The 10,968-nt window shown below is 40.7% G+C and overlaps 1 protein-coding gene across 1 annotated transcript; it reads right to left on the bottom strand.

Annotated features, from left to right (window-relative positions):
* Window positions 1–3,521: 3,521 nt before the first annotated feature.
* slc40a1 (solute carrier family 40 member 1) lies at window positions 3,522–8,909 on the bottom strand. The gene is made up of 8 exons (XM_026296335.1): window positions 8,873–8,909; window positions 8,712–8,779; window positions 8,225–8,384; window positions 7,753–7,868; window positions 6,180–6,306; window positions 5,541–5,786; window positions 4,745–5,383; window positions 3,522–4,235 (listed from the first exon to the last, which is right to left on the bottom strand). Exons 1-8 carry the CDS (start codon window positions 8,907–8,909, stop codon window positions 3,919–3,921), a joined length of 1,710 nt encoding a protein of 569 aa, XP_026152120.1. The 3' UTR covers window positions 3,522–3,918.
* Window positions 8,910–10,968: the final 2,059 nt, after the last annotated feature.

Genomic DNA, 10,968 nt, shown 5'->3' with positions numbered 1-10,968 from the left:
ATGTTTTCCTTGGACTTAGTCATGTACTGGAACACTAAGAAGCAGCAGCTGACAGTCATTTACAGAAATGTAAAATGCATGTCTTTTTCAGACAAAGCCTGGTTAATAATGAATTTGAAAATCAACAAGTGGACTAAATCAAAACTAAAACGTATTTATGCCACTCTCTCGACTGTAAGGCAAAGCTGAATCATAATATCCTTTAAGCTTCATATTTAACAGAAAGTCATGAGAATGGTGTCCTCTAACTGTCAGCTGCCTGTGACTACAGTATGTAGGTGTTTTTTTTTCCTTATCAGCAGGGGTATCTTATATTTTCTGATGTCACCTTTGAAGTTACAGTGCAGATTTTCAGGAAAGCTTGTTCTTCAACGTGTGAACATAAGGCTTTTCCCTAAAGCTGTGCCTCTGGAGGTAGAGCAGGTCGACCATGAACAGAAGGCTGGTGGTTTGATCCATATATTGTAAAAAAAAAGTGAGTGCACTTGAGTGTAGAAAAGCATTATACAAATATAAGACCATTTAAATACCTTTTCTTTTAGAAAATTGTCTCTTTATGACTTCTCACTAAGTGAGAAGACAGTCGAGTTCTCACATACAGGGAGGACGGTAACTCGACTAGATACTATATGTCCTTGAGTCCCAGTTCCTGTCTATAGACACTGGACTTTCACTGCAGTCAGCAGCCTTTTTTCTCTCAAGTATGCAGTTCTTCAAGTATGAGAGGCCCGAGTCACGACTGTGAAGCTTGAAGGTGTTGCTCCCTGTGCTGAACTTTTTGCAAGAACAGTTACAGTAAGTGTACAGCACAAACAGCAAGTGCAGATCAGTACTCTTACTGCTGATTTGTGTGCCTTGACTGTTCATTACTGTTCAAAATGGAATTAATCTTTATATGGTACAGAATTTATTTCTTACAAGTACCTCTATTTGTACCAGAAAAAGCATTTTTGTATTCATGGCTTAATGATTAACACTGCATTGGTATTTGGTGTTATGTAAATCTTGTCAAGTGGCATTAAGTCCATATGTGAGTGTCACAGTGTGGCCTGTGTACATATCAGAAATAAGATACTGAGGTAAATTTGGTTTTAAATGCTCAAATGAACAAAAAGTGAAGAGGCTGAGCCTACTAGCATATCTTAGACCAAGCCTTTCTGCACCTTGTGCTGTGCAAACTCAGGTCACTGGCATTTCAGCAGCCACACAAGTCCAGGTCACCCAGCCCTACTTACCATCAGTCAGACACTGGCCACTTGAAAAAAACGGATTCCAAGACGAAATTAGCAGCTAACTCCTCTGTGGTATGTGAACTTACACAGCAGCAGTCAAGTACCCCTGCAAACATAATACACTGCACGCACACACACACACACGACTATACAGATGAGAGTATAAGGTTTTTCTTTATTTAAGAGACCTCATGTAATACAAGAAACACCCACATACTCACATCCAGTGGAGTGTGATTATTACGTAGGAATAATTCCTTTATGATTGGGACTTTTCATCTATTGAAGTACAACACACAGTTGTGTGTGTGTGTATATAAACATATAAGCATATATATGTCACATTCACCCTAATATGCAGTATGATACAGATCTACTGAATGCAGTAATTTGCTTTACACACATTTCAAAATTTCAGAACCCTCAATTAGACACAAAATGTTGGTTACACTAGGTATACAAAAATGTAAAAAAAAAAGTTTACAGCATGACGTAGTATACACAACACATACATTTTTGTATATTTAAGTTTAAACTCAAAGTGGCCATTATTTGCATTAAAAATCTACTTTATGGCCATGTGTGATTTTCCTGAATCAGCAGACTGTTGTAAGATTTATTTTTGTTCTCATACCCAGACTGAGTTTGAGGTTACATTAGACCCAGACAGGACATGAAAATTAAACTTCACGGCTTAAGAGTCTGCATCCCGTGGCACACCTGCAGACCCACCACCAAAAGTGGCCTTCTGTTCTCCTACATCTGGTGTGGCTGCCTCTGCGTCCAACCCAAATACTTCCACCTAACATTACCCAAGTCCTTTCTACATTGGCTAGCTTTTTCATGGGTGGAAACTGGTCATTAACTGCACTTATTTCCATATATGTGCATTTAACAACTGTCAATGTTAGGTTACAAGAAGACATAAGAAATTACATAATGTGGAAAGGAATTAGTTACAGCTACAAACATTCAAGATTTGGGATCAAGAAAAGCAAAGCTAATTTCCCAGTGTCTGCGACTCTAAACTGCAGACACTCCTTTAAATACAAACGTGTACTCTGTTGTAAGCCCTTCACAGGAGAAGTAGCATGCAAAAAAGCCACAAACGTTTCACTTATTTTTGTGAGGTATTAATACATTTTCTGCACTAGTATAGTAAAACCAAATGTGACGACAAAAGACATAAGATAGAACTCTCACATAATTAAATGTTTTCTTCACTGTTGAAGCTTAAGCACAAAAACCCCACCAGAGTTCAGGTCCAGGTCTTGGACCTGGTAAAGGGAGATCAGATAAGGGCTGCTGACTAAGCTCCCTGGCAGGGAGTGGTGGTATCTGAGGTAAGCTTGGGGTGAATTCAGACCTTTTCACAGGAGGTACAGTTTTTCCTCAATAACATTTGGTGTTAAAATATGTGCCTTTCTGAACCACAATCCCCACACAGCACCTGAACACGCTGACAGTGAGATTGTACGTGACTGAAGGAAGTTTGTGTAGGGATGGGGCACTGATGGTGTCAGAACTTCAGCCTTGTGCAAAAATATTGATCAAATATCTGATTGTGCAGTGGGTGTAATGACAGATGTCAATCATTTAAAGTGCCTGTGTAACAATGACTATGACTGAAAAATCATGCTAGAGATTTCAGACAAAAAAAAAAAAAATCAAAGGGTGACAAAATTAAACTATTGGTGTAATCTACCAGAAAAACAACATGTAAATACTCAGAGTGGGTTACAAATGTTCAGATATCCTGGAGTTGCATGAAATTATTAGTGAACCTACTTTCACCTGATGTAGGAATATATATCTGTTATTCTTCTGACATATAACTGGTTTCCCTCACTTCCTTTGATGCTGTACATGGACTTTGACTTTGGTAACTGAGAGAACTATTGAAAAAGGTGCATAGGACTTGTTTCTACACAATCATGAGCGTGTAAGACAATACTGATGATACATTATCATAAAAACCACAGCATTTCCTGAATAAACAGTCAATTGAATAACCCTCATACCCACGTATTGAAGAGACTAAATCCTAGTTTTACATTTGGTCAAATAACATGTGCCCCCCCCCCCCCCCCCCCTCTTCCTCCTCCGTGCCCCCCCTCTTCCTTCCTCCAAGACTAGGCTATTGGACAACAGCTAGCAGACACAGCTACAATACCAGTGACGGCAGTCGGCAAAGTCCTATATTACTCTTATTTTAAGATCTTAGTACTGCTCCCTCATTTTGCCCTTTTGTTAGCAGTAGAACCTTTTAAAAAGCTTTACAGCTTGACCCAGGCTGTTAGGAGGAGGAAATATTTTATAGCACCATATCCCCTGATTTCTTTACAAAAATAAAAAAGTTTATAAGCCTACAAGTGATGGATCCTTCTCTGAGAATGTATGTGTTCAGAAGCACAGACCGATTCATGAGAATATCATCTAACTCCCAGACCAACAAAGCTAGAGAAACCCTAACTTCCTGTAAGTTAATGTGGATTTGTTTCTCATGAGTGCAAGCTTTCTACTCACCTCCTTCTGCTAATGATAAATGCTTTATTAATCGCTATGTATAGCATGTTATGTTACCTTTCTCAGGTTATTGTTAGTTTTAGCATTCTGCCAGCTACAAGTAATGATGTTAGATAAATAGGCTGCAGAGATAGTGTAAGGCTGAGACTCTTTAATGGGGTTAGACAGTGGTAGGAAGTGAGGGGCTGTCTACTGTCTCCACCTTCTGCTCTGGTGAGCAGCAAAGGAAGAGACGTCTTCCCAGGCTCTTGAAGGCAAAGCGAAAATACATGATGTGACCCATGGCCACGAAAGAGACAGAGATGATGACGAGTAGGCCAAAGGCCTCTGGGTTTGGAGCCAGAATCACCATGATGAAGTGCAGCAGGTCTAAGAGGTAATTCATGGAGTTCTGGACACCGTTGATCACACCTCGCTCCGACTCAATCACATTCTCCTGGATGAGTTGGGTCACTGTCAGATCAAAAGACCACAGGCCTGCAGGACGGATATCAACAGTCAGGCCTAATGTTTTTTTACAACCACTGTGAAACAACTTTAGAACTAATCGGAAGCAGGAAATATGAGGTTACATTATTGGTATCAAAGGTTGCAAATATTGCTCTGACATCCATAGACAATCCACAGAGCTCTGGTGTGAAATTCTGGTGATGTATGAAATAGCTCAACCTGTGGACCTATTATTGACAGCTTGAGTCATCTTTAGGAAGTCAGAATTTAGAAACAGCCTTTTATAATCTAATGACAGGAAGTGAACATGCCAACTAAGCATGGATGCTCAAACACTTAACACCTTAATCTCCTTTCAAATAAACAAACCTCAACTTAGACTATGCACCACTTCAGCAATAATCTATGCTAATTTACACTTTGGAAAAGCTCCAAAACAAAGTAATGCTATCCAATAGGTACAACTAGTATTTACACCACTCCTAGCACCAGATCAAAAAAAAAAAAAAAAAATCAGTGAGAAGTACTTCACTTACCAACTCTAGCAGCAATGACGCCAGCAAACAGTAAACTAACAGACATGTAGTACTGCAGATGTGGCAGCTCTTCAGTCGGTGCAGCAGTAGTGGTGTTCTCACCAGCCTGGACGGTGGTGAGGCTATAGTCAGCCTCGGGCAGAATCTTCTCTCCAATCAAGTGTGTGTAAATGTCCTTGAAGGGTGAGACAGTGAGGTCGAAGGGGCTCCCGGGAGCAAAGACGGAGGCTACGCACAGCATGAGGCAGGACAGCTGAGCCACACCCGAGATGAAGCCCGTGCGGATGAGGCCGCACTTCTTGCGAACCCAAGTGAAGGCTACAGTGCCACAGATGCCTGACACAGCCGAGGCCCCCATCAGCAGGCTGAGCACCGAGCCATTGAGGCCCTGTGTGTAGGCATAGCCTGTGGTGATGCAGTCGAAACCAAGGACTGTCATGTAGAGGAAAGCCAGGGACATGCCGGCAAAGAAGATGTTCTGGTTGTAGTAGGACACCCAGCCAGCCTTGAAGGTGCGTAGGGGTTCCATCACCTGGTAGCAACAGCTGTTCTCCTGGTGAGAGTCTGCCTTGGCCACCACTGAGTTTTCACTCATCAGTGGCTGAGAAGACTCCTCAGGGCTCTGGCCATTCTCCAAGTCTACAAGAAAGAAGCGTAATATTAGTAATATTCAGGACAAATCATTGATCAAGCCAGAAACTCTTGAGCCTGCTTATTACCCAAATAAAACACAATTATAACATTCCAGTAGGGATTTTTGTTTCAAGTGACAGAAATACAAGGTTTTTGTAGCTACCTCCTGGGGGGCTGAGCTGTTTGAGCTCCTGCTGCTGTTCTTTTTGCCCAGCTTTCACAGCCAATGCTGGTGTCTTCTGGTAGACTTTCCAAAGCAACATGTACTCCAAACACATGGAGCACAGGTTCCAGCCAGAGATGAAGCCGCAGCCAATGAAATGAGAACCAAAGGCCATTATCTGGCCCACCACCATAGGAGCCAGGATGTTGGTCAGCTGGTCAATAATCCGCACTGTGGCATTCATGTCTGTTTAATATGAATGTGGAAGGAGGTGTACAGCAGGTTAATATTAAGTAGCAATTTTGGGAAAATATGAAAAAACAGTGGTCCATTATTGTCTTCACATTTGTGGTGGGGTTTATACATTCATATGACTGCATTTTTTTCTAGAATCACAGTACTAGCTCAGCTGATTGATAAGAGTCATCAAGGTCATAGTGCTGAAAGTATTTTCCACCATGTGAGCAAATCTTATAAGCAGCTTGTAACAATCAAGGGGAAACTGCAGGGACATAAAAGGTAAAAATGAGAGTGAGTCAGCATTCAAGGTTCAAAGTATGCCCCACTGAATAGATCTGATAACAGGTCATGTGAGGCCTACATTTGATGCTAAGCTAAAAGCAGGGAAGAAACACTGACCTGCCAACTTGCTGCTGTCCTGACCTGCCACAACCACAACCCAGTCCCTCTGGATGGTGATGGAGGTTGCCGTGCTGGCTAAATTGGCGATGTTGGCAATCGTGATGACCAGAATGTAGCAAGTTGTCTGAAAAACAAAATGAAGGGAATTTTTCATTTTTCATTGTTAATCTTGTCAGTATCTATTTTGAATCATTAAAGGAGTCTCTAGAGTCACCAAACCTGAGACCCCTTAAATTGAGAATATCTGCTACAGTCGTGGTCACATTGTATGTAATATAAATAATATAATTATTTTGTCTCCTGGGTTATTCTGTTTCAAGTGTTCCTAGGGGCCTGAAGAGGTGAAAGTATGCAGTAGTATACAAAAAAGGGAAATTTCTGAGAAGAGTCAGAAAAAATTGATAAATTTCCTCTCATTTGTTTGATCATTTGGGGACCTTTTAGATTATTCTTCTCATTTTTGAAACCATAGATTTATAGATTTAAGTCTTGGTATGTATTGAATTTGGCAGAAATTCAGTACTAAAACTGACTAAAACCTAATTGCTAACTCTGCAACATCAGAATGTAACAGTAAAATATGGCTTAGATCCTGAGCAGTTGTCAGTTTGGAAGTCCATATTTCACCTGGTGTTAATGACAAAATATGCTATTAGCCAGAAGCAAAGTGCTACTATCAAATCATCTTATGTAAACTAAAAAAGATCAATTAATTCCTAGAGTTTACATTGCTATCATTTTGTGCAAGAGTGTGACAGATTTAATAATCCTCAACATGTGACCTCAACTAGAGCTTCAACAAAGTTATAGCTGGAGGACAAAAATACATAAAATCTCTACTATATTTTGGTCAGATATAGTGCACATGCAAAACACACTAGCTACTGTTTTGCTGATATTTGTGTACATTGCAATGAAGGTGCTCTAGTCAGGCTTTGCTCTCCTCTGCCTTTGTGAGCGCCCATGAACAACTTGCTGAAAAAACACAGCCTTCAAAAAGACACACAATCTCCTGTTTCAGCCACTTCTCTCCACCTCCACACACACTCTGACAAAAGCCATCCCCCTAACCTCTCTGACTTAATGAAAGCTCATGAAGTTTAAACAAGCCTTTGCAAATACTGACAAACTAAGACTTTTGAGTATGTGTGTGTAATAACCTATCATGCTTTGGGGCCTCGTGACAAGAAAGCCTGCATTACAGTAATGTTTGTTTCTGTAACAAGGAAAACATGCTAAGTATCATGAAATAAGACAAGAGTTGTTTGATACATAAAACTATTTTATTTAGGAAACTAAAATGTTAAGAACTGCTAGTCTACTATGTCAATTTAAGTTAGTGGAACAGTCAAAGGTCATCAGGGAGTGAACTACCCTCATTTCACTCATATGTTATAGCTGTCCAAGTGGTCATAAATCATTCTGACAGTGGATACCATATCAGTAAAAGTCAGCAAGTTTCAATCCCGGGGTCAGAGTGTTGTACATGAGGGTAAAAATGCTTTTAGTACAATTCCCCATTATGTGAAAACAGCAAGCATGTTAAGGGACAGCAAAGGGGGGATCTTACCAGAATCCATCCATTGTAGAGCTCCACAAGCTGTTCTTTGAACTGGAATACAAGCATCAGGAGGATCCCACACAGGATGACACAACTGTTCTGGACAAGCAGCGAAGTCCGGGCCACTGTGGAAACATCATGCCTAGTATTAGGGGCAGAAAGCTGATCAAAGACAACAGATTTCTGTCTAATTAAACTAGTTCACTGGACTGCTTCCACAATAAGGCTGGATACACTCAGCTCCCTGATCTAATAGTGTCTTTGACAGAAACATTCACAAGAGCTTCAATTAACTGTTAAACTGACAGAGGAAAACTGCACATTATTATAAACTGCAATATTTGATACAACTCTACAATACTGAGAAGAGATATATATTTTTGAGATGCAGCCTGCAAAGTTTTCGCATTTTATTCATGACAAACCTGAGTTACGACAATCCAACACCGCTATATTTGGATGTGACTCTGTACTGCTTTACCTTTGAGTCTGGGGTTTCTGTCCACCCAGTCTCCAATGATGGCCCCCAGCAGCAGCACAGAGCCGGCCACCACCAGCCCATACACGGCTGTGAGCAGCAGGCTGTTCCCATAGAGCTCTACCAGGAAAACAGCCACAGCAAAGTTCCACATTCGGTCACCCTGGAAAATCGAATCCAATTATAAATATGTCAAGATTTGCAGGCTTGTAGGCAATGTGTTTTCAGCTGCATAAATAACCCCCACCCCCCTTCATGGGTTCAACACCTAACACCCTCTTCACTTGCTTTGGCATGACAGCTATTTGTAAAAACATATGAACTCCACAGGAAAAACATGTGGTTTAGTATTGTAATGGTAGTCAATGTAGCAACAACACATTCATGCTGTATTACGGTTATATGTGACCCGCTATCATGATGGTAACTGTTAGAGCATTGCTTGTCAAACAATACTGTGGCTGACTACAGTAAGGGTAGCGTTACTTACCCATGTTGACAGGGCATGTCCCATGTAAATAAGGAATTTCGCTGAGGTGAAGAAGTCTCTGACAGAATCTGGAAAGGAAATGTGGATATCGTTCATTGACTTGATAATAACTGAACTGCGTAATATTATTTTAAAATGTCCTACATTTAAGAAGAACCTACCGCAACGGCTCTTCTTCTTAGGTACAGATTTATCCATTTTAAAGCTGTTCAAGTGCCAAAAAAAGAACCCAGAGATTTTTTTGTTCGCTTGTTTTTCTCTAGGTTAAGGGTTTAGGGTCTCTTCTTTGTAAGGTAAAAGACGTCGACACCGCCACAGCGACACAAAACAAGAAAAAAGAAACACGGCTTTTCTCCCCTTGTCTCCTTTCCAAACTTAGCTATCACTGTAGCTGAAGTTGGAAAGAAATGATTTTATAGCCTCAAAGGCTGGTTGGTGTCAAAAAAAGACAAAACCGGGAGCCGAACCGAGCGCTGCACCGGCGGCTGGATGCTCTGCACTGCTCCGCTCTGTTTTCGTCCTGGCCCAATATACCTACTCTGTCACGTGACCCTCCATTGTTTACACTGTGTCAAAACAACTGATCCTCCTCCTCCCACACGCACACGCACACGCACGCACGCACACTTTGGACCACGTCTGCACAAAAGGTCTCACTAATATCGTAAATAAACGCTTCAGATCTCTTTACCTCGTGCGTGTGACTTGGCTTTGTGTTCGCCTACAAGCAATGTACACACGGCACATATACGGACTGTAGGCCTATAGGCAGGTCTCTGTTTGCCCACTCACTGCACTGGTTTCTTTCACCTCATCTTAAGCAAAACCTGCTTTTCCACAGCGTGAAAATACTGTAGTCCTGCGTTCAGCTTCTTTTTTAACCTGACGTGCTGATTGGAAAATGTATCTAAAGTGAGTAAGCTCCCTTTTATGCAGACGTTTACAACCAGCATGTTATGTTATTATTCTATTATGTGAATTTCATTACTCGTGCCTTAATGTGTAATGATTGCCGCTGGTCAAGGTGACACTAACCCTTACAAGTCTTTATGCTGTTAGGTAGTTTAATTTGCATCATATCTTATAATCTTATCAGATGTTTAATATGTGAAATTTTGATCTGAAATGTACAACTGTTAAATACATGTACTGAAGTAAAAGTGTGATTAATTACAGTCTTTTTTATTTGATATTTCCAGGTATAATGATATGGTCTTTTTTTAGGCAGTGAGATTTACAAAGGGATTGTGCTACTAAAGAAACTATGGCCAATACCATTAGAAATTCCAACAATTGAACACAATCAGTAGTTGATTTATCTTTATCCTGTTGGATCACTAAACTTCTACTCATGTTCATCCAGAGGACAGCGCCCCAGACAGCAGTGACTTCCTCTGTGGCGATGCCATGGATGCTATGCACCATGATTTTGGTATGATCGACCATTGAAGAAAGATACTAATGGCAATGATTTCTCTAAACCTGTAGCTGTTACTGTGGCCTTCTTCTGTACCTCACTGAGGTCCATGTTCACCTTTACAGAGAGCAGCCACAGCTCTAAATCATCTCCATTTATAGTCAGGTTAAGTGTGGACTGATGAAGTGAAGATCGCAGTTCTATTCCAGCTTTATATAAAGCAATAGTTCATCAACCATTGCACAGTGGTGCAGTGGTTAGAAGTGTTACCTCATATCTATGATATGATGGATTTCCTCTGTGTACTCCAGCTTCCTCTTACAGTTCAACCACATGCCAGTTATGTTGATTGGTGACTCTAAACTGGTTGTAGCTTTGAATGTGACTGGTTGATCTGTCCAGTGTGTACTCCGCCTTTCACACAGTTTTAGCTGGGATTGGTTTTAGCCCCACTAGAACCTCCAGATGATAAGTGGTATAGATAATGTGTGGAAGTCTTCTGAGACTTGTTTCTTGTGACGCATGGTTCACATCAGCAGATGCTTCTTGTGAAGGTCAAACCCAACGTGTTTGAGTCTTTTATAAAAGGCAGGGAAGCTCTGCTTCAGTGAAACTGGTACACTGTGAATGTTTGAATAATGTATTCAGCATGGACAGGAACAATACAAAGATGTGTATGTTATTCAGTAAAACAGATTATGTTAGTTCATTATTGTAACCTAAATGAACATCTTACTACTGTGTATAAAGTGAATTAAAGAAATAGTCTACTTAAGTGTTACAAAGAAAAACTAAAGAAAACCAAAAGGCAGAAAAAGTTAACGATTAACTGAACTTGAC

This window comes from Mastacembelus armatus, chromosome 21 (genome assembly GCF_900324485.2).
Source record: "Mastacembelus armatus chromosome 21, fMasArm1.2, whole genome shotgun sequence".
Taxonomy (NCBI): Eukaryota; Metazoa; Chordata; class Actinopteri; order Synbranchiformes; family Mastacembelidae; genus Mastacembelus; species Mastacembelus armatus.
The sequence above is the reverse complement of the archived record's forward strand: the minus strand, read 5'-3'. Positions and strand labels throughout refer to the sequence as shown.

What these genes read in the sequence shown, in the direction of transcription:
- slc40a1 (XM_026296335.1), bottom strand. Translation starts at nt 8,909, where the DNA reads ATGGATAAATCTGTACCTAAGAAGAAGAGCCGTTGCG. An exon ending in GACATGCCCTGTCAACATGG is followed by an intron (nt 8,385 to 8,711) that starts GTAAGTAACGCT and finishes TCGATTTTCCAG; the next exon opens with GGTGACCGAATGTGGAACTT. An exon ending in CAGAAACCCCAGACTCAAAG is followed by an intron (nt 7,869 to 8,224) that starts GTAAAGCAGTAC and finishes ATGTTTCCACAG; the next exon opens with TGGCCCGGACTTCGCTGCTT.